The sequence below is a fragment of the Carassius carassius genome, chromosome 26, assembly GCF_963082965.1.
Source record: "Carassius carassius chromosome 26, fCarCar2.1, whole genome shotgun sequence".
NCBI classification, from domain to species: Eukaryota; Metazoa; Chordata; class Actinopteri; order Cypriniformes; family Cyprinidae; genus Carassius; species Carassius carassius.
In genome coordinates this window covers 19,528,882-19,551,519 of record NC_081780.1, presented here as the reverse complement: position 1 = coordinate 19,551,519, position 22,638 = coordinate 19,528,882, and the positions used below count along the sequence as shown (strand labels likewise).

At 40.0% G+C, this 22,638-nt stretch overlaps 1 protein-coding gene and 1 long non-coding RNA gene across 2 annotated transcripts in view; both read right to left on the bottom strand.

The window, feature by feature from the left end:
- The window catches only part of LOC132106310 (uncharacterized), a 120,056-nt gene extending 118,340 nt beyond the window's left edge, over nt 1-1,716 (bottom strand). Inside the window, exon 1 of the long non-coding RNA XR_009424108.1 lies at nt 1,638-1,716. This is a non-coding gene — a long non-coding RNA (uncharacterized LOC132106310). The remainder of the gene's footprint in view (nt 1-1,637) is intronic.
- Nucleotides 1,717-13,947: 12,231 nt separating this feature from the next.
- On the bottom strand, nt 13,948-15,230 carry LOC132105407 (putative nuclease HARBI1). The gene is made up of 4 exons (XM_059510489.1): nt 14,798-15,230; nt 14,602-14,717; nt 14,409-14,520; nt 13,948-14,331 (listed from the first exon to the last, which is right to left on the bottom strand). Exons 1-4 carry the CDS (start codon nt 15,228-15,230, stop codon nt 13,958-13,960), a joined length of 1,035 nt encoding a protein of 344 aa, XP_059366472.1. The 3' UTR covers nt 13,948-13,957.
- Between the last annotated feature and the right edge of the window lie 7,408 nt (nt 15,231-22,638).

Genomic DNA, 22,638 nt, shown 5'->3' with positions numbered 1-22,638 from the left:
AAAGCCTCAACAAGTGTTGACATTTCCCAACACCACAGCAGTAATGACTTTATGAACTACTTTACTTCTAAAATCGATACTATTAGAGATAAAATTGCAACCATTCAGCCATCAGCTACAGTATCACATCAGACAGTGCACTATAGACCCCCTGAGGAACAGTTCCACTTATTCTCTACCATAGGAGAGGAAGAATTGTATAAACTTGTTAAATCATCTAAACCAACAACATGTTAGACGGTATGTTATGACGGTATGTTAGACCCTATACCATCTAAGCTCCTAAAAGAGGTGCTTCCAGAAGTCATAGATCCTCTTCTGACTATTATTAATTCCTCATTGTCATTAGGATATGTCCCCAAAACCTTAAAACTGGCTGTTATTAAGCCTCTCATCAAAAAACCACAACTTGACCCCAAAGAACTAGTTAATTATAGACCAATCTCGAATCTCCCTTTTCTGTCCAAGATACTAGAAAAAGTCACAATTATATTCCTTCTTAGTGAAAAATGGTATATGTGAGGATTTCCAGTCAGGATTTAGACCGTATCATAGTACTGAGACTGCTCTCCTTAGAGTTACAAATGATCTGCTCTTGTCATCTGATCGTGGGTGTATCTCTCTATTAGTTTTATTGGATCTTAGTGCTGCGTTTGACACAATTGACCACAACATTCTTTTGCATAGACTTGAACACTTTGTTGGCATCAATGGAAGTGCATTAGCATGGTTTAAATCGTACTTATATGACCGCCATCAGTTCGTAGCAGTGAATGAAGATGTATCATATCGATCACAAGTGCAGTATGGAGTACCTCAAGGCTCAGTACTAGGGCCACTACTCTTCATGCTTTATGTGTTACCCTTGGGAGATATCATCAGGAAACATGGTGTTAGCTTTCACTGTTATGCCGATGATACTCAGCTCTATATTTCTTCGCGGCCCGGTGAAACACACCAATTTGAAAAACTAATGGAATGCATAGTTGATATAAAAAACTGGATGACGAGTAATTTCTTACTGCTAAATTCTGAAAAAACAGAGGTGTTAATTATAGGACCTAAAAACTCCACTTGTAATAACCTAGAACACTGTCTAAGACTTGATGGTTGCTCTGTCAATTCTTCGTCATCAGTTAGGAACCTAGGTGTGCTATTTGATCGCAATCTTTCCTTAGAAAGCCACGTTTCTAGCATTTGTAAAACTGCATTTTTCCATCTCAAAAATATATCTAAATTACGGCCTATGCTCTCAATGTCAAATGCAGAAATGTTAATCCATGCATTTATGACCTCAAGGTTAGATTATTGTAATGCTTTATTGGGTGGTTGTTCTGCATGCTTAGTAAACAAACTACAGCTAGTCCAAAATGCAGCAGCAAGAGTTCCTACTAGAACCAGGAAGTATGACCATATTAGCCCGGTCCTGTCAACACTGCACTGGCTCCCTATCAAACATCGTATAGATTTTAAAATATTGCTTATTACTTATAAAGCCCTAAATGGTTTAGCACCTCAGTATTTGAATGAGCTCCTTTTACATTATAATCCTCTACGTCCGCTACGTTCTCAAAACTCAGGCAATTTGATAATACCTAGAATATCAAAATCAACTGCGGGCGGCACCTAGAAAGGACCTCTACATCCCTGAAAGACAGCGGAGACCAGGACAACTAGAGCCCCAGATACAGATCCCCTGTAAAGACCTTGTCTCAGTGGAGCAACAGGACAAGACCACAGGAAACAGATGATTCTTCTGCACAATCTGACTTTGCTGCAGCCTGGAAATTGAACTACTGGTTTCATCCGGTCAGAGGAGAACTGGCCCCCCAACTGAGCCTGGTTTCTCCCAAGGTTTTTTTCTCCATACTTCACCGATGGAGTTTCGGTTCCTTGCCGCTGTCGCCTCTGGCTTGCTTAGTTGGGGTCACTTCATCTACAGCGATATCGTTGACTTGATTGCAAATAAATGCACAGACACTATTTAACTGAACAGAGATGACATAACTGAATTCAATGATGAACTGCCTTTAACTATCATTTTGCATTATTGACACTGTTTTCCTAATGAATGTTGTTCAGTTGCTTTGACGCAACGTATTTTGTTTAAAGCGCTATATAAATAAAGGTGACTTTGACTTTGACTTTGATCCTTCATGGACCCACGAGGACACCAGTGTGCATGCACGGGAAAGAGACCGATCCACCGAGGAGAGGCGCGTTGGGCTTTAAAACAGTGGCGGTGATGAGGCTCCATTTCCTTCAGGTATGCCCCATCACACGCCGCCAGCCCTGACTCGTCCAGCGCCCTTCCTCTCACACACCCACTCCAGTCGGGAGCCTGGTAAAGAGGGCAGCGACTTAGGACAGGGTGCCGATGACAATCAGGGAGGAGGCAGCTGACTCGTCACACTGGGCAGTTATATAGCATATTATTTGAACCTCTGTTGCTTAAAAAAGATTTTAAAGGTGTCACATTTCAAGATGGAAGTGAAAGTGTAAAACTGGTTTATACAGAATCAGAATCAGAATGAGCTTTATTGCCAGGTATGTTTATACATACAAGGAATTTGTTTTAGTGACAGAAGCTCCGCAGTGCAACTGAATGACAGCGACAGAACAAAAAACACATAATAAAAGAATAAAAAATACAAGCGCGCCAGCTCTTTTTCACAGTCTTCACGTCTTCCTGAAGCGTGTGATCAGAGCAACTGTTCCGCCGACAAGAATGTCCAGCAAAATATCAGAGTAATCGAAAACTGGTAATATATCAGGAGATGTGTGGTCCTGAATGTCCAGCAATTCGTCCCTGGTGAAACTGATTGCAGGAATATAACTAACTAAAGACAGGACAAACTAACAAAATCACAAAAACAACTGCAGAGCACATCAGGGAGGCAGCCATACTGTATCGGTGCCAGCGTCAATCCACTTATGCAGATGATATAACAGTGTTTATCACAGGGCAAGAGGATATTAGAAGTTTAAATAAGAACATTAGGCTTTATGAAAAAGCATCAACTGCCAAAGTGAATTGGGTGAAAGTGAGGGTTATATCCCCTTGAGGACACTATATGCGAAATACAGAGGAAATTGACAAGTTCTTTCAGGAGTGGTGAACACTGGACATTTTTGCCAGTTTGCGAGGAAGAACATGGCTTGGTGGATGTTAAGAGCTGTATCAATGCTTGCAGATTACAAGCACCAAAAAGATTCCTTTATCATAAAGACTTATTATGGACTGATAGATCATGTGCCATCTTGCTGAGGGCAGGTGGGCTTGGACTTGACTAACATTGGTTTTTAATAAAACTGGAAGATATGGATTTGTCTGGAATTACACATTTTTATCAGAAGATCCTCACGTGTGGAGGCATGTTTTAAAGTAGGATGGAGATAGGAGCAGCTTTATTCACTGGGCTCCTGAGGAACCTTTGTTTTTTAATAATATGATGCAGACAAGACTTCGGTCCTCAGTGAGTGTGCAAGCATGTTTGTTCAGGAATGGGATTGTGAAACTGGTTCACCTAATTGATAAAGATGGATGAAAATCTGTGGAAACTATTAAGAAAGAGGTGGGTTTATGATCACAGAGACTTGCATCAAAATTGATAGAGGAAATTTCTCTGCCAATACAAGATATTTATGGAGAAAGTATAGCAAGAAGACAATTGTTAAACTAGAGTGACAGACAAGAATTTCCAAGAATTGTGTTTCGCCGCTAATGTGTGATGAGAATGAGGGTGAAGTTGCTGATTCAATCTTGAATTTATGGACTTCTCATTTTGATTATCTGGATTGTGCTTCAAAGAAGGCACTTTACCACACAACAGTCAAAGTGATGCATCAAAAGTCACTAAAGAGACAAAAGGCTTCAAGATGGCTTGGTTTGTTGGGGCCAGATTTCCTTTTAAGAGACAGGTGGAGGACCCTGTAGAAACTCAGTGTAGAGAAGCTAACTGCTGATCTGCAGTGGAGGATTATTCACAGGGCTACAGATACAGACAGACACGTGGCACACCTGAATCCAGCAGTGGGTGGGCAGTGTAAGTTTTGTGGCAAGGGAGAGGATTTAGAGCATTTGTTTTTAAAATGTAGTAGACTAAATAATTTGTTTGACTTTCTTCTAACATGGTTTCAAGGGTTTACAGAAGAATTTTCAGACAAAATATTTATAGGAGGACTGAAATATAGATTTTTATTAAGAAGGAGAACATGCTTATTGAATTATTTAATAGGGACAGCAAAATTGGCCATACGGAAAATGAGGATAAATAAGGGCCTAGAGTTGGCAGCAGCTGATCCTAAAGTAATGTTTATGTGTTTGGTGGTAGCAAGACTAAGAACATAATTTGCATACTACAGTCTTAAAAATAATAAAAAAATAGTAGGGTACACCCAGTCTTTCATGTTTCTCGTGTCAAGCCTGTGTTTCATTTCACCTTAACTCATTAGCTACTAACCCTCCCCCTTCCCGTCCAGTGGATGGTTCCCCAGCCTTCACTGTCAGAAGGTTGCTGGATGTCAGACGTCGAGGTCGGGGATTTCAGTATCTGGTGGACTGGGAGGGATATGGTCTGGATGAGAGGAGTTGGGTCCCGGCTTGGGATATTCTGGATTGGTGACTGATCGAGGACTTCAACCGGCAGCGTGGAGGTCCCTTCCCTGGAGCGCAAGGGGGCGCTCCTGGGGAGGGGGTAATGTCACGTCCCCGGGCTGATCTGTCTGTTTTTCCTTTATTGTGTGTGTGTGGTTGTTTACAATAACAATGTTCTTCTGTGTCACCGTGGTGCCCGTCTCCACCCTCTTGTGTCATTATTATCTTGTTATTGGCCACCATCACCTGCTCTGCATCATGTTAATCACTCCTTCTCTATTTAGTCTCCTAATGTGTGCTGTCTGTTGTCAGATTGTCGTGTTGTACTAGTTTCTCTGTCCACATCTCATGTTTGGCCTGAACAGAGATCGTGCCAGTTTTTTTTTCATCCTTTAGTTTAGTTTTTTCCCTCTTCCTCCTGCTCTCAAGCAGCGTAACTCTTCAGCCCTTCTCGGGCTCGTGATCACCGATCGCTGTCACTGCTCTTCTTCGCCTCGCCGCCAGCGTGCCACCAGTTCCCCGCCTCAACAGCGCCCCCGCCTCTCTGTCAGTTTATCTGGGCCTTGCATTAGTGGATTTTCCTAGTGGAATTCGTCCAGGAGGCTCTTTTGGATCTGCTCCAGACTGCCCTGTACCTGGATAGTTTTTTGTTTGTTTATTTTTTCTCCCTTTTGAGATTCAGGCCTGTCAAATAAACAGACCTTTTTGAGCACCTGCAACTGAGACCAAGTCTCGCATTGACAGGTGATGCTTGGCTGTCTTATTAATCACTCCTGGCTGAAGAGTGACCTTTTTTCTGCAGTCTGTGCATGCTCCTGGATATGTCATGTGCACTACACTCAAAAAAAATAGCTTGTTGGTCCAACTTAATAAAATTATGACACACATTTCCATGCATTTAAACTCATATATTTGAAGTTAAATTAAGTTAAATGTACTGATGAGTAAAATGTATTTTGAACATTTAAAAGAGTTCAGGCAACTTACTTTTTTTTTGGTTACCATTGTGGTAAAGAGTATAACTTGAGGTTGGGTTGTCAATAGGTGTCATAGACACACATAAATGTTCTATTATCGTTTGATTGTGAAGGTTAGAAATGCTGACAATATAGACTGTGTAAATCATTTGCTGGTCCTCAAACTAATTTGTTTTATTTTTCCTTTTGATTCTCATGTTTATTCTTATGAGAGTGTAGCAGCGAGCATAACACTTGTTCAGTACAACATAACACAAAGTACAATTTTTGTAGCATGCAAGTAATGATCAGGTAAAAATGTCCTCATGGCATTAGCATAGTTACAGCTCATGTGACCTATAGCCTAACCACAAAGTCTATACTTCACCATAATGGTAACCTCAAAAATAATCATAAACATAAACTCTTTTAAAAGTAAAAAATAACTAAACAACAAACTTTAATATGTCTTTCCCATTAGCAAAAACACATTAAACAGCACTTTATTTCAACATTTATTCTCCTGGTCTATCCCTACGCAAAGCATGCTGGGAACTAGAAATCCACTGCCCAGTTTCAGTCAATGCAACATAAATGATTCATGTAGGCCCAACTTAACTTCAATGGATTAAGTTAACATTTTACAAATGTAATGTCACTTAACATAATTGAGTGCAAATGACAACTGAATAAAAAAACTAAATGTTTATGTTGTTTTAGCTTATTTTAAGTAAACTGAGCAAACAAAATCATTTTTTTAGTGTACTGTTACAACAACGGACATCCTTTACCTCCTGTTCACCTCATGTCAGCTTCAGACTGCCCAGACTCTATTCAAACACTTATTACAATGATTGATCACTGATCAGAAACATTTTATCTGGTGATATTTGTCTGTCTAAATGTATTTTGTTTAGTTCTAAGCCCATAAACGGTTTGGGGGAAGAGGAACGATTAAAACAAATTTTGGATTTTTTTATTATTTTTTTAACATATATTGTTTTTGAACATTTTCACAAATAAAATACATAGCCAAAAGAATGTAATTTTGTATTTTGTCTTAACATGCCAAAAGAAAGAACAGAGCTTATGTGTACAACAACATAACAAACCAAAAAAAATAAAAAAAAATAATAATAAATACAGAGAAGTTTAAAATAAAAAGTTTTTGTCAAATGCTATGCCTGGATCTGATTCAGAATAATGATCAAAACATAGATAGAGTACATTGCTTCCATCAACACCACCAAAGCTTGCACAGTCCTATGCTACTTCCTGGGTTGACATTTAATTCAGTATAGTTAAGCAGTTTTGATTTATATGGTGTTTAATGTTTATTGTTTAACAATTTTACATATATTTTACATATGTCTCTGTTTACATATATTAAAATTTGTTAACTCTTAATTTCTGCTTCTCCTTTGCCTGTTTTGACCCAGAGATTCTCTTCCAGAGTACTACTGTATAATAGTGTAAACACAGAAAGCCAGAAAAAAAGTAAATCTCCCATATATATTTATTAGAGTATTTCAAGAGGTCTGGTCTGTTCTACAACTGATATTAGTCAAGAGCAAAGCACATGTAAAGTGATCAATCAGTATTTTTGTTCATATTTTTCATTCTAGGTGCAGGTTAATTTGAGATATACAATATTATACTAAACTAAGACGGAAAGTTCTCAAAAAGCAGTGTTCTCAAACTTCGGGGTTTTGAGACTTTTTTCCATTAAGGAGGTTTTTTTTTTTGCTTGATTAACCAGTTCAAATATTTTTCCATCCTGCCAAAATTTTTTTTTATTTTTATTGCAATTTCTACATTTAATTCCAAAACGTATGCAAATTCACAAGCATTTTTTGATGAAATATGTTGGCATAATATCTAAAAATAATTTTTTTGATTAGATGATTAGATTAAACTTTATTGTCATTATGCAGAGTACAAGTACAGAGCTAATGCAATGCAGTTAGCATCTAACCAGAAGTGCAAGAATATAGTGTTTTATATACATGTAAGTGCAGAGTAAGTGAAGTTATAATTTACTGAATGTACAGTGGAGTTGCTATATATAGTATTAAGCAGAGTATGTACTGTACAGAATATAAATAGGAATGCAATGTAGGATTATATATACATTATGAACAGCAGCAATGTAAGACAGTGTTAATAAATACGGTTGGTTGAGTGTACAATAGTATTGTTAAACAATGTATTATATGCAAAATATCGGTAGTGCAACTATATTTTTATAGAAATAGTTTATTGTGCTTTGTACAGTAACAACATTAGACAGCTTACATTATAATAGCTTGAACAGTGTGCAGTCTGTGCAAAATATGAGTAGTGCAAATACATGTATGTAAAGTACTATGAACAATGCAGTAAGAAAGCAGGTTGCAGGTTAGATTGGTGGTGTGAAGTTCAGAAGGGTCACTGGGGGAAGAAGGTCTTCCTGAGTCTACTAGTGCAAGAGCATAGGCTCCTGTAATGCCTGCTGGATGGAAGGAGGGAGAAAAGTCCATGGTTAGGATGAGAGGCATCCTCGATGATGTTCCTTACCCTGCCCAGGCAGCGCTTGGGATATATATCACAGTAGTAGTTAGTAGTACAGTAGTAGTAGTTAACAGGGTACCAGTGATCCACTGAGCAGTTTTCACAATCCGCTGGAGTGCTTTGTGGTCAGATGCGGAGCAACTTGAAACTCGACACACGCTCCACTACAGCTCCATTGATGTAGATGGAGTGTGTGCATGACTCCTAGTCGTCTGAGGTCCACAATGATCTCCTTAGTCTTCTGGTTATTTAGTTCCAGATTGTTGGTGGCACACCACACAGCCAGATGCTGCACCTCATCATCATCATCTTTGATCAGAACCTACAACCGAGGTGTCATCTGCGAATTTGATTATGGTGTTGGAGCCATAAACAGGAACTCAGTCATGGGTGAAAAGGGAGTACAGGAGAGGGCTCAGTACACAGCCCTGTGGCATGCCGGTGTTCAGGGTGATGATGGAGGAGGAGAGGTAATCTAACTTAACTGACTGAGGTATTAAATGTACTGTAAATGTACATTATTAAATGCAAAATTAGAATCGATGAACAGCATTCTCACATGTGTATTTTGATTGTCCAGGTGGGTGAGGACAGAGTGAAGTGCCGTAGAGATGGCATCCTCTGTTGACCTATTGCGGCGATAGGCAAATTGGAATGGGTCTAGTGTAGCAGGGAGACAGGATTTTAAGTGGGATGCAACCAGCCTCTTAAAGCACTTGACAGTGATGGGGGTGAGTGTGACAGGACGGAAGTCATTAGTGACAGAAACAGTGGAGTGCTTCGGTACTGGCACGATGGTGGAGTTTTGTTGCTAGTGGGGACAGTTGTTTGGGCCAGGGACAGATTGAAAAAGGCTGTGAAGACCTCAGCCAGCTGCTCTGTACAGGCTTTAAGTACACGACCAGGTATTCCGTCAGGGCCAGCTGCCTTTGGTGCATTCACTTTACACAGAGTGGAGAAAACATCTGAGTTGGACAGTGTGAGAGGCAGTTCATTGGGTTGATGCTTAGCTTTGAGGGACATCTCCTTATTATTTTGATTAAAAACGAGCATAACAAGTGAGTGAGCTCGTCAGGGAGGGAGGTAAATTAACACTACTTTCTGAAATCTGGTAAGACGCTGAGCCTCGCATTGTGTTCACGACTGCCATCTTGTCTCGAAAAAAACAGGGTGATGATGGAGGAGGAAAGGTTAAAATAATTATTTTAACTTAAAATATTTGCTAGGCATACTATTTTAGAGCATTATCAACACACGTGAGATTTAGTGGAAACACATTATTGTTCTTGTGAACAAAATTCAAAACGAAACTTTAAAACGATGTTTCTAGGAAACTTTGTACTGGTCAAAGCTGTCCTGCTCTATCATGATCCTGGCTGGCATTTGGAGAACAGATTGCATGGGGATTTTTGACAGGATGCCAACCATGGCAATACAGCTCTAGCAATTAACCTTGATGTCAGTGTAATTACTAAGTCACTTTAGTCAAATAAATTAATTTCCCAAAAGGATGATGAAACCAATTGATCTCTTCTTCTCCTAAAGCAAGCCAATATGGAGGCTGCTAATTAGAGAGAGGAGGAAAAAGAGGGGATTACATACACACTACGGCTGTCTTCTATCATACCACACATAGAACCAATATAGCTCTCAGCAGCTGATAATTATATCATCATATCGCCCTAATTTCTTAATGTTAAAGCATTAAGGAAAATAACCGTAGCCTAAGACCCCATGTAATGCAGCTCCGAAATGAATTGTTTTCTGATACAAAAAATGTTTTACTGTACTTAAATGGAAAAATACACAATTTCTCACAAATTGTTGCTGAACAATGAATCAAAGGATCGTTGCTTTATGAACACAGAGTGTGAACACGGTAAATTGTGCTTCATTTATTACATCAGCTTTCTGTTTCGGTCATGAGAGCAGATATGACAGTTCATAACACAGCAAGTGTTTTTACATCCCAATGTGTGTTATTTGTATAATTGAAATTTTAACTTCAACGTCCATTTTTACCTAGTCTGTACTGTAGTGTCAGTTTCTACAAATCACAGAATGTACAGCATTGAATGAATGAATGAATGAATGAATGACAGTGTTGCCGACATTACATTCCCATTCTGACGACCACAACTTTTTGGGGTGGGTCGTATGCTTCCCCCTGTACAATCACACATTTGCTTTAAAGGTCCCCTTCTTTGTGATCCCATGTTTTCAACTTTAGTTATTGTGTAATGTTTTTGTTACAGTATAAATAAAATCTGTAAAATTCTAAAGCTCAAAGTCCAATGCCAAGCGAGATATTTTATTTAACAGAATTCGCCTACAAAAAACTACCCGTTTGGACTACATCCCTCTAGTTCCTGCAGTAATGACGTCACTTAAACAGTTTTTTGACTAACCTCCGCCCACATGAATTCACAAAAAGGGGGGCGTGGTCTTGTTGCGCTCCGACGGAGAAGGAGGAAGAGCTGCGTTTGTGTTTGTCGCCATGTCGTTGAAACGCTGTTATTTACATCTCGGAGTCCAATCATCTTTGTTTGGCCTTCCCAGGGACGCTGTACTTGGAGATTAATGGTTACAATTTATGTTTAACTCTGTTCCCGAAAATTATAATCCCAATGTAAAACTATGTGCAGCACATTTTGCTGAGGACAGCTTGCTGAGGACAACTTCCTCAATCTCAATCTCAATTCGTTTAATGCCGGATTCGCACAAAGATTAATCTGAAAGATGGAGCAGTTCCCTCTTTGTCTGGAGATATTTTATTAAGTTGGTGCGTTTAACAGTTTCTGTAACTTATTACACAAAGGGCAACACTGTTTAGCTTTGTTAACTAGATGTTAGGGCTGTGCAAAAAAACGAATGCGATTTTCATTCGCATCTCATCAGTTAAAACGCTCCTGTGAATATAAGTATATCTCCAGCACATGCTCCTGCCCATTTGGTTCTCAAAACTAGTCCAATCGCGCATTTCCAGGAGGGCAGCGTGCGCTCAGCTGGTATCGAATCACAACACAGGAACCGCTGGCACAATCAGAACTCGTTACGTATTTCTGAAGGAGGGACTTTATAGAACAAGGAAGTCATCAGCCCGTTTTTATGACAGTGAAAACAGCGGTATACAGATAGGTGAATTGTGTGAAAAATACTGTTCTCTTACGAGAGTTCTCTCGTACTGCGTCTTAGCTAAGACGCTACGGGAAAAGTCTCTTTTCACGAAATACTGAAGCAAAAAATTATCCTTAATTTTGAATTTTTGTAAAGTGCATTTGCAGCAGCACACAGCCATAGGCGAGACAGCTCGCTCGCTCATTGGCTGCTCTGCGGCAACTGCACAGCCTATCGAGCGCAGGCTGATGCAACATCAGACCAATAAGGGCGCTTCGCGCCCTTCATGCCACTTCCCGCCGAAACGGGTGTGGCCCAACCCTATAAAAGGAGCTCGAAAAGGCTGACTCATCTGATTTTTCATCTCTTCAGCGAAGCTCACGCATCGTTGGATCACGAAGGAAGCAAGCGCCGTCTGATAAGCATCTCAGCGGGACGAACCACTTCTGAAGCTGCTGGCCTTCGCCGCCTTCCACTGCCATTCCTGCTGCGCTCTCCGGCGCCTATATCCTTTTATATCCTTGTGTGTGTTCACCCTGCGACGCGCACTCATAAAAGAGCTGCGTCTTTTTAAAGATGCCCTCGTGCGGCTCGTGCAGAGCCCCGCTCAGTGAAGGAGACCGTCACGTCATCTGTGTCTCCTGCCTGGGTGAGGATCATGCAGCGCTCCTGCTCGCTGACGGCGGCTGCCCTCACTGCGAGCTACTGTCGATGGTGACTCTGAGGACTCACCTGGCATTTTTCTCCGAGCCTGCATCCTCCGCTGCGCCGCAGCGCCGTAAAAAGCGCCGCTCCCAGCGTTTACCGGAACCGCCTCCAGCTCAACCGAACTCGCCGGTTCTCCCCGCTTCACCGGCCTCCCCTGCATCGCTTCCCGATGGTCAGCGCCCGCTGTCTGCTGCCGCGTCCTCCGAGGAAGTGGATCTCAGGGCCGCGTCGGAGGAAGAGGACACGTGCTCTCTGCTAGCTTCGGGCAGTGAGGGTTGGGCGAGCTCCGCGGATCTCGCGCCTTCTGCTCAGAGGCCCAGCGGACGAGCTGATATCGAGAAAGAGCTGATGCGAGTGCTCACGCTGGCCGCGGCGAGCCTCGGCCTCGAGTGGTCTGCACCAGCGCCCCCCTCTCGTTCCCGGCTGGATGGTAGTTTCCTTTCGGATGAGCGTACTCAAAGCCCGCCTCATTTCTTCCTGAGCTTCACGAAGAGGTGGCAAAGGCTTGGAACGCTCCATATTCAGCGCGAACTCGTTCGTCTGTCTCACTAGCATTCTCCGCACTGGATGATGCTAAAAACAGGAACTACCAGTCACTTCCGCCGGTGGAACAGGCGATAGCGACGCACCTTTGCCCGCCCTCTGCTGCAGATAATTTTGCTCTATTTTTACCCATCTAATATATTTTATCATTTGTATCTATCTATTCCTATTAAAGAACAAATATGTCTGGCCAAAAAAGGACTTGGCAGCAAGTCAAGATTAAATACAAGAATATTTTGCAGGCTGGTAAGTGACTTGTTTGCGGAGAACATAGGTGACATGTTTGATGACATTTTATTGTCTGTGCTGATTTTAGCAATAAAAAAAAGTCATATATCTAGTACGGGGGGTGGCCCTCCAACCCAAGACTTCACCACAGCAGAGGAGCTGGCCCTGGACTTAAATAAAGGGAAGCCAGTGATTGAAGGGATCCAGGGAGGGATAGCCACTGACTCTGGCCCAGTAAGGGATACTGGCCTCCTCATACAAGGTACATTATTGCCATACTACTGCACATGGAAAATATTGAAATCCATATATATTTTGTTATGTGGACTGTGTGACTTTGCCTTACCTTGCAGTGGCTGGTAACACCCTTACACTTTTGGAGCCACCAGACTATAATTCATCGGTGAGTACTCTTTATTAAATCATAGGCTTTGCATGTCCTGTCAAAAATATCAGTACAAGTATTGAATATGGCAGAGGGAAGCCACATCTACAGCAGCGGAGTGCACTTCTGCCGATGATGAGACCGTGTTGCTGGACTCCAGAAGGCTCGAGGTATCATGTCAATTTTGTGGAAATAGACACTTTTGTTTTAAGTTCATAATAGATAAGAAGTCAGGGAAGTGGTACTAATAGAAAATATCATTTGTTACAGGATCCTGACATTGGGCAGCCTGATAAGCAGCCTGGTAACATAGTGAGTATTGCCTACAGTAAATTTACATTATGCAAAAATTCTGCAATGCTAACTAAAAGGTGTTCACAGAGATCACAAACTGTCAGATATCTCTACACAACGCATCTTAAGAGACAGATCGAGCTGACAAAAGTCAAGATTGATGTGAACAAAAGAAAGCTGCAGGACATGGACCTTGAGATGCAAATTAAACGAAAGACACTGAGGAAACTAGAACTGGAAATCCAGAAACTATAAAGAGAATTAAGTGACTTCAGTTCATACTGTAACCATGACTGTAACACAATGTATTAATCATCATAATTTTTCTCTCCAAAGCTCCAAGCTGACAAGTGATAACAACAAAATAATAAAAGAAAAATATTCCAAAACCATTGTGGTCTTCTAACTTTTTTTTTATGAATGTCAAGTACACTTTATAGTTATTGATCCAGTGAAGTGGAACTAGAATTTGGGAAGAAAACAACAGTGTGTGCTACCGATGCCAAATAAAATGCATGTACACATGAAAAAGTAGCCTACATTATCCTTTATTAAGGAATGGGCTAAATCAAAACTAAATTAACTGAAATAATTTGCAATGTATTGTTCTCTAACAAGTCTACCATTTCTGTTATCTGGGAATATGGCAGCATTGTCCCAATCAACATCCAAAGCAACTCTGGGAGCACTTTTTTTTCTTAGGCTGGCAATATTGTGCAGCACTGTGCAGGCAACAGTCACATCACATACTCTGTCTGGGGAGACCCTCAGGTGGTGCAGGCACTGAAATCGTGATTTCAGGAGGCCGAAGGTCATTTCAATTCGAGCCCTGGTTTTGGCATGGGCATGGTTGTAAGCTTGCTGTGCTGGGGTTTGGGGGTCTGTAAGGGGAGTCATCAGAAATGTCTCACAGGCATAGCCTTTGTCCCCCAGCAGCACACCAGAGAACTCACCTGCGAATACAAAACATAATTTTTACAAGTACTGTACTCTTGATGTTCAAGGTGCTTAAAAAAATAGGGTGGCTTACCTAGAGAGAGTCTCTGGTAAATTCTACTGGCCCGAAAGATTCTGGAGTCATGGACTGAGCCAGGCCACTTTGCCTCTAAATTTGTAATAAGGCAGTCAGCATCACAGATCATCTGTAAAAATATATAGCCTATTAAGGTCATTTAATGCATAGAATATTTATGTAGCTGACAGTAACCATAACTCCTTCTTACCTGAACATTGATACTGTGGAAGGATTTCCTGTAAACATAATCTCTCTCATGTGCCCCTGAGGGGCGTTGGATACGAATATGGGTGCAATCCACTGTACCAATTACATTAGGAAAAGCTGTAAAACAAAATAATGAGTGTCATACTATGACTGTGCTAATGTAACATTTTGTAGTAATCTGTTATTATTCGTGTTACCTGCAATCTTGTAGAACTCCTCCTTGATGTGAATGAATCTTCTGTGACCAGGGAAGGTGATAAATATGTGCACAAGAGATTTCATTGCCAGACTTACATTTCTTATTGTGCGGCAAATAGTGGCTTTATTGAGGTTTTCTGCATCACCGACAGAATACAGAAACATGCCACTTGCAAAGAATCGCAGTGCTACGCAGACCATCTGTGGGACAGTGAGAGCATGGCTCCGTGCTGTCCTGTGCTGTATGTTTGGACCCAGCAGCCTACACAAATATCTGATGCCATCACCTGAGAATCTGTACCTCTCAGTCAGATATTCGTCTGAAAATGCCAATGGGTCTGCCCTATCTCGGAAGACTCTTTTGTGCCTGAATGCTCGTCTGAGTATTAAAACATCCTCATCAACTACATCATCCAACAAAGGGCAAGCCATTGTGAATAGGAAACACACAAATCTTTAGTCTATATATACTACATATTGACCTCCTTACAGACTTAATTGAAACCACATTTGCAAATTCATGAGCCATTTCTTATCTCATCAACTGCAATAAAATATAATCTATTGATATTTTTTCTCATTCAACAGTACATTTCTACTCTATACTTGCATATATAGATATATATAGTCTATATTCTATTTCTCATATTGTATAATATAGTTCTTTTGCACTGTGTTGGCATTCATTGTGGACAGCAAAGTAATAATTGCTCAGGAAAATCTGCTTTCCTCACTGGGTGTATGACAATAAACACTTTAAATTTCAAATAATATATATATTCATCAAACATCTGACAGTGAAATGAACAGCAGTTTTCAATAATAACTAAAATAACAGTACACATACTTAGATGAATGACAGTATATCTAGTATTTTAATGCAGGACCATGAAGTGACTAAAACACATTAATATCTAGTAGGATTTAGGGAGGAACTAGCCGATAAATCACTAGGATTAATCTTAGCCTGGTTGTTAGCCTGCTCCGGAGCAGGCTAGCTGCAAAGTGTAAATCTCCATAGTAACTTAATGTAGATTAATTTAGCCTCCCTTCATGCAACCGAGTCAGGGCTAAATTCAGCCAGGATAACTGGAAAATCCCAGCTTAATCCCTTATCTTGCTTTTGTGCAATACCCCTCAGGACTCTACACATCAGATATCCAGAAGAATCACAAGCAAGTAAGAGACGTGATGAAATCACGAACATCAAGAGAAGAACATCAAGGCTCAATCGCCATTTCCTGCCAAGATGAAAATTCACCTGAAGTCTGGAACGAAGACCTTCATGACACTCGGCTGCAACGCTCAGAGAGTTGTGTATCCATGTTCAACTCAACGAACGTGAGACACTATTCTTGAAGAATAAATGGACTGAGGCTTCAACGTCAAACAGAGTGAATTCAATGACCAACGCGGATTTGAAGAGCATTCTCCATGGTGGCCAATGATGAACAAACAAAGCATTACTGAACTCTGTTAGTAGTGATTTATGAAAAAAAAACTTTTACCCTGTAACACATATTTATCTAGCTTTATTATTTAAAGTAAAATAATAATAAGAAAGGATGGGTTCTCCTCAGTCGAGCGGTTTTTATTTTTCTCTCTTTTCATTTATTTTTTAATTTATTTTCTGTTGGCGTTTACAATAGGCCGTATTACAGGCAACTTATCACACTTAGGCTATAGTTGCACAACTCTCTATCCTTGTTGAGACTGAGTTTATGCTTGTTAGAACAGTCTGGTTTTTGCAAGCTAATCATACTGTGTCCAAGGTTTGTCATCCTGCACTGAGTAGAACAGTATCTCAACCCAAAAAGGCAGCAGATGCTTTTGCATCATTCTACCAAAATGTATACAAAAAAAAAAAAAAAAAACAAGATTACAAACATCGGGAAAGGATACTGATACTTTCCTCACTGATTTTAACCTCCCCACATTATCAGAAGAAACATCTAAACAGATGATAACACCAATTACCGAAACAGATTTAAGAGAGGCTATAAAAAGAATGGAAAGCAACAAATCTCCAGGGGTCGATGGGCTTTCTGGAGAATTTTACAAACGCTTCATAAATGACCACAAAATCTTGTGTCAGAGTAAACGGATGCTGCTCTGAGTTCTTTAACCTACAGAGGGGGCTGAGGCAAGGGGACTGTCTTAGCCCTTTGCTCTTTGCTATAAATATTGAACCCTTTGGCAGCATCTATAAGACTGAATGAGGAAATAAAAGGCTTAAAAGACTCCTTATGCGGATGATATCCTGACCTATATAAGGGACCCAGTCATTTCTGTCCCTGCACTGCTAGACACCTTAAAAAATATGGAGAACTCTCTGGTTATCAAATCAACCAATCAAAGTCTGAGGCAATGATGCTAGTTGGACATTGGCTAATCCAGTTATCAGAAAGGCTTGATTTCCACTGGTCACAAGGATTTAGATATTTGGGAATTATCATAATGAAAATAATATCATAATATCATAAATATCATAATTTGCCCAAAGGAAAACGGAGGCCTAGACTTGACTAGCCTTAAAACATATTATTGGGCAGCCCAAATGAGATCAATGGTTGCATGGATGTCCCAAGACACTTACACTATATGGGTTGGAATGGAGCAGAGTGAATGCCCAAATTTCCATTAGATTCAATCCAATTCCTAAACTGGGACATATGGGTGAAAAAGAAGATTACTATTGTATGGAGTAAAAACACCTTAAAAATGTGGTCAATTGTAGGGAAAAAACTACAACTTCCCATGAATATTTCCAGAGATATAAGGATAGCAGACAACTGTGAGTTCTCCCCAGCTAGGCTGGACAAGGGATTCCTGAAATGGACAGAAAAGGGTTTAGTTGGACCAGCTGTTTGACAGAGCAGTCTTGAAATCGTTTGAACAGCTCAAAGAGTAATATGACCTAACAAATCAAGATTTCTTTAGGTACTTACAAATTAGACATTACCTCCAAAATCATCAAGAATGGGAAAAGCTCTGCTCTCTACCAACAAAAATAGAGAGCTTCTTCATATTAATAACAGAAGGAATATTGAAATCAAAATTCATTTAAGATATTTACTAAATATTACGGGAATAATTTAAAGAAAATAATTTCGATATTAAAGAAAAATGTGAATTACAAATGAACACAATAATTATAGATAAGCAGTGTGAGACTTAATGCAGTCAAGGACACAGGGTAACCAGTAGTCCTAACTATAAGGAATTTGGATGGAAAATTAAAATGAGATATTTTAAGACTTCATTCATAACATCAAAGTGGACCAACACCTCAGTTGTTGGAGGCATTGTAGCTTGGTGGGAGACCACATGCATATATTTTGGGACTGCCCAAAGATATCAGAATACTGGCAAAATGTACAAAAGATAATTAAAAAAAATGTCTCTATAGATTTACCTCTTGAACCATCATACTTTGTGTTAGAACTGAAAGCAGATGTTGTCATGATCATTAGCTAGAGTGCCCACGAACTTCAGTAGAGGGCACTCCACTCAGGACCATTCCATCCATCAACCACCAGAGTTCACCATATCACTTGGACACTAGCACCTCTCATCTGTTGCACCACACCCAAACTACATCTCCCATGAGCCTCTGCATCACTATCACCTTGCCACACCTGCACCTCATTCATCAGCTAATCTCCTTGCCATACCTGCACCTCATTTACGCATGCATATAAGCAGCACTCACACACAGCCACATTGCGAAGTATTGTTTAGCCTGTCTAGCATTTCCGAGCGTATTCCCTTGTGTTTGTTCTTCCCGTGTATTATCTTGGATTGTTTAAACCGGCTCTGATTCTCTCCTGCCTGCCCTGATCTCTTCTTGTTACCGTTAATGATTCTGGATATCCCTAACACACCTGACACCGTTTCTGCCTGTATGACCATTCTCTTAATAAAATTCTGCACATGGATCTGAATGCCTCTGACTCCTTGTTACAGATGTATTCCTAAATAATTGGTTTTCCATTGCCCAACATTTTCATCTGATATGACCATTATGCAAACTATATTTTTCTTACCTCTATTATTATTTTATTTACTCATTTATTTATCAATGGTTATTTGCATTGTAAAAATGTATATGTGGTATTGAAGAGACAAGGATCTTTGTCTCAGCCCTGTCTTTCAGGGCTGTAGAGGTCCTTTCTAGGTGCTGATCCACCATCTGGTCTGGATATGTACTGGATCCGGGTGTCTGCAGTGACCCTCTGACTTGGATACAGACTGGATCATGTGCCTAAGGTGACCTAAGAGAGAAACAGATTAATGCTGCTTTCACACCAAACGCGAACAGAGCGTCTGGCATAAATGATTTCAATGTTAAGTCAATATAAAGGCGCGTTTACGCACGTCTGGAGGTCTCGCGGTGCAAATGAGGCATTTAGTGTGGTGCGGTAGACACGAATTCGCCTCATTCACACGTCTAGTTCACACGGATTGAGCGTTTTGCGCAAATTAGTTTCAGACACCCGAGTTGAAAAATTTTAACTTTGGCGTCAATTTGCACCGCGTTAACCAATCAGGAGCCTGCTCAGGAGTCACTCATTCAACATGGAGGAACGACTGATGTTGTCAGTGAGCAGTCAATCGGAGCTTAATCATCATATAGAAGTATCATACACAAGTTCATATTTCAGGAATAAAAAGGACCTCGCTTGGAAGAGTGTGTTGTAAATACACAGTTAACTTTTGAGTCACATACACGTTTATCTACCCGCTGCCTTCCCGTCATTTTTTACCACCATTTTCCCACTATTATAGCCTACAGATACTTTTCGCTACCAAGATAATGTGTTTATTCAGAGGACGTGTGCAGGAAAAAGTGGAAAAGACCCGAGTGCTCGATCAACATCAGCCATATTTGCAAACAGACAACCGCCTAGCACTTGCCCCTCCCACAAGAAGCGGATTTCGCTCTAGACCGCGAATACATTCAAAATGTTAAAGCGGCAAACTAGACACAGTAGACGCGAATTTGACGCTCTATTCGGGTTTGGTGTGAACGCAGCACAATATTACAGTAGACGCCATTCTTCTAATGATGTAGCAAGTACATCAGGTGTTATATGAAGTGTTCCCGGTTGTGGTTTTCCTAACTAATGCAGCCTAAAAATCATTTAACGGATTTGCATATTAGAAGCATATTAGTGTGTTATGTGTAAGTCAGGTTAAAGAGATGGGTCTTTAATCTAGATTTAAACTGCAAGAGTTTGTCTGCCTCCCAAACAATGTTAGGAGTTTAGGCACCAAATAAGAAAAGGATCTGCTGCCCGCAGTTGATTTTGATATTATAGGTATTATCAAATTGCCTTAGTTTTGAGAACGCAGCGGACGTCGTGCATTATAATGTAACGAGAGCTCATTCAAGTACTGAGGTGCTAAACCATTCAGGGCTTTATGAGTAATAAGCAATATTTTAAAATCTATACGATATTTAATAGAGAGCCAGTGCAGTGTGGACAGAACAGGGCTAAAGTGGTCATACTTCCTGGTTCTAGTAAGAACTCTAGCTGCTGCATTTTGGTCTACTTGGAGCTTGTTTATTAAATGTGCAGAACAATCACCCAATAAAGCATTACAATAATCTAACCTTGAGGTCATCAATGCATGGATTAACATTGAGAGCATAGGCCGTAATTTAAATATAAATGCTAGAAACGTGGCTTTCTAAGGAAAGATTGCTATCAAATAGCACACCTAGGTTCCTAACTGATGACGAAGAATTGACAGAGCAGCCATCAAGTCTTAGACAGTTTTCTAGGTTATGATATGCAGAGTCTTTAGGTCCTATAATTAACACCTCTGTTTTTTCAGAATTTAGCAGTAAGAAATTACTCATCATCCAGTTTTTTTATTGACTATGCAGTCTGTTAGTTTTTCAAATTGGTATGCTTTGCTAGGCCGCAAAGAAATATAGAGCTGAGTATCATCAGCATAACAGTGAAAGCCAACACCATGTTTCAAGGGGGACCTGTAAAGCGTGAAGAATAATGGCCCTAGTACTGAGCCTCGAGGTACTCCATACTGCATATGCAAGTAGGCATCAACTATCATGAATATTATTGTGATTTACACCTGAGAAGACAAAGGACCGCATAATGAGCTGCATAATGAGCTGCATAATGAGCCTTTTAGTCAGGTGTGTGACTGAGAGGGAAGACTTACAATAAAGAATGTGAGGACAAAACAAATTTATATATTTTTTTATGTTTGTAGTTTATTTAGAATATATTTAATTATCCCACAAAATAACTTATGTCTAAAGGGCTACTTAAATAAAACAATCAAAAACAAAATTGTGTTTATTTTATTCATATAGCCTAAACAAGTTTTAGGCCTTCTTTCCTTCTTTCCTCAGACAGTCTTTCCCGTTTGAGCTCATGTGTATTTTGCTCACACCCAGTGCAGCGCTGCCTATTCCTTTAAAGCAAAGCTTGGGATTTTACCCACAAGAACACGACACTACATAATTAATATATAATTAGACTAAGGTATCAAAGCTCCTCACACATGTAAAACAAATATTAAAGCATAAGCCCATTTGTTTACCCACGAACAAAAATATGCCTATGAAAAACTTAGCTTAATTTTCCAACAAAAAGAAATAATAATAATAATAATAATAATAATAATAATAATAATAATAATAATAATTATTATTATTATTATCATCATTAGTCTATTATTATTATTGGCCTATCAGAAAATCTCTTTATTTCTTTTTTTTCGTATTTCGATTTGTTGTTAAATCAAACAGTCATTCAAATAAAGAAATATTAAGCAGAGAGTCGATTATTCAAAAATAACTGTTTTGATCTGATCATAGAGTCATGGGTCTGAGTTGGATATCACTATATTGTAGACAGATTGGAAAATAATCCTAATAAACATGCCGCTAAAATTAAAACCATTACATTAAAATACATTTAAAACAGTGTAGGCTAGTATTTAAATAATTTCAACAGCGTGCAGCTCCTCGTTTATGTCAGACTGTGGCGACAGCAGTGCGGACTTATCACTCACATAATGTACCATCTAAAATAATGGGAAAACATATTTTGTTTTCATAATATCGATTTTATGACATAATATGTCATTATAACGAGAAAAATATGTCGTTTTAACGAGAAAACATCTCGTAATTCTGGCAGTTTTCTGCAACTTTGTTGATTCACTTCGAAGCAGTCAACACATGGATAAAATGACGAAGGTTTCACTCCTAACAGGATTTAACAGAAATCTATGCATTATACATGCACACTTTACTCAGCAACTAGAAAACCAATGCAAGTAAACACTTGTTAACTATTCTTCTGGCAGCTCCATGTCTAACATTCTCCTACCAATATACTTACTCTCCCTCCTCTGAACATGTCCAAACCATCATAATCTGGCCTCCCTAACTTTGTCCCCCAAACGTCCAACATGAGCTGTCCCTCTGATGTACTCGTTCCTAATCCTGTCCAATCTTGTCTCTCCCAAAGAGAACCTCAACATTTTCAGCTCTGCTACCTCTAGCTCTGATTCCTGTCTCTTCCTCAGATGTTGCATATAGTGTTAGGGCTCTAGATACGGCTTTGGATGCGTCTAGCTCAGGGATTCCTGTACATTGTACGGTTCCGGAAACAGAGCCCCAGCAGCAGGGCAACTGGGTGACGGTGAGGCAGCGTAGTCGTGGGTCAAAACACCGCTCTTCTGTTCCGATCAAAACATTAAACAGGTTCTCCCCACTCAGTGATGCACCCACTGAGAAACCTGATGAAAGTGCTCTAGTTATTGGTGATTCTATTGTACAGAACGTGAATATAGAGAC

Bases quoted from the DNA above. Each gene is read 5' to 3' on its own strand.
- LOC132105407 (XM_059510489.1), bottom strand. From the start codon at position 15,230: ATGGCTTGCCCTTTGTTGGATGATGTAGTTGATGAGGATGTTTTAATA. The intron at 14,718-14,797 runs GTAACACGAATA...TTTGTTTTACAG, and splicing joins GGAGTTCTACAAGATTGCAG to CTTTTCCTAATGTAATTGGT. The intron at 14,521-14,601 runs GTAAGAAGGAGT...ATATTTTTACAG, and splicing joins TCCACAGTATCAATGTTCAG to ATGATCTGTGATGCTGACTG.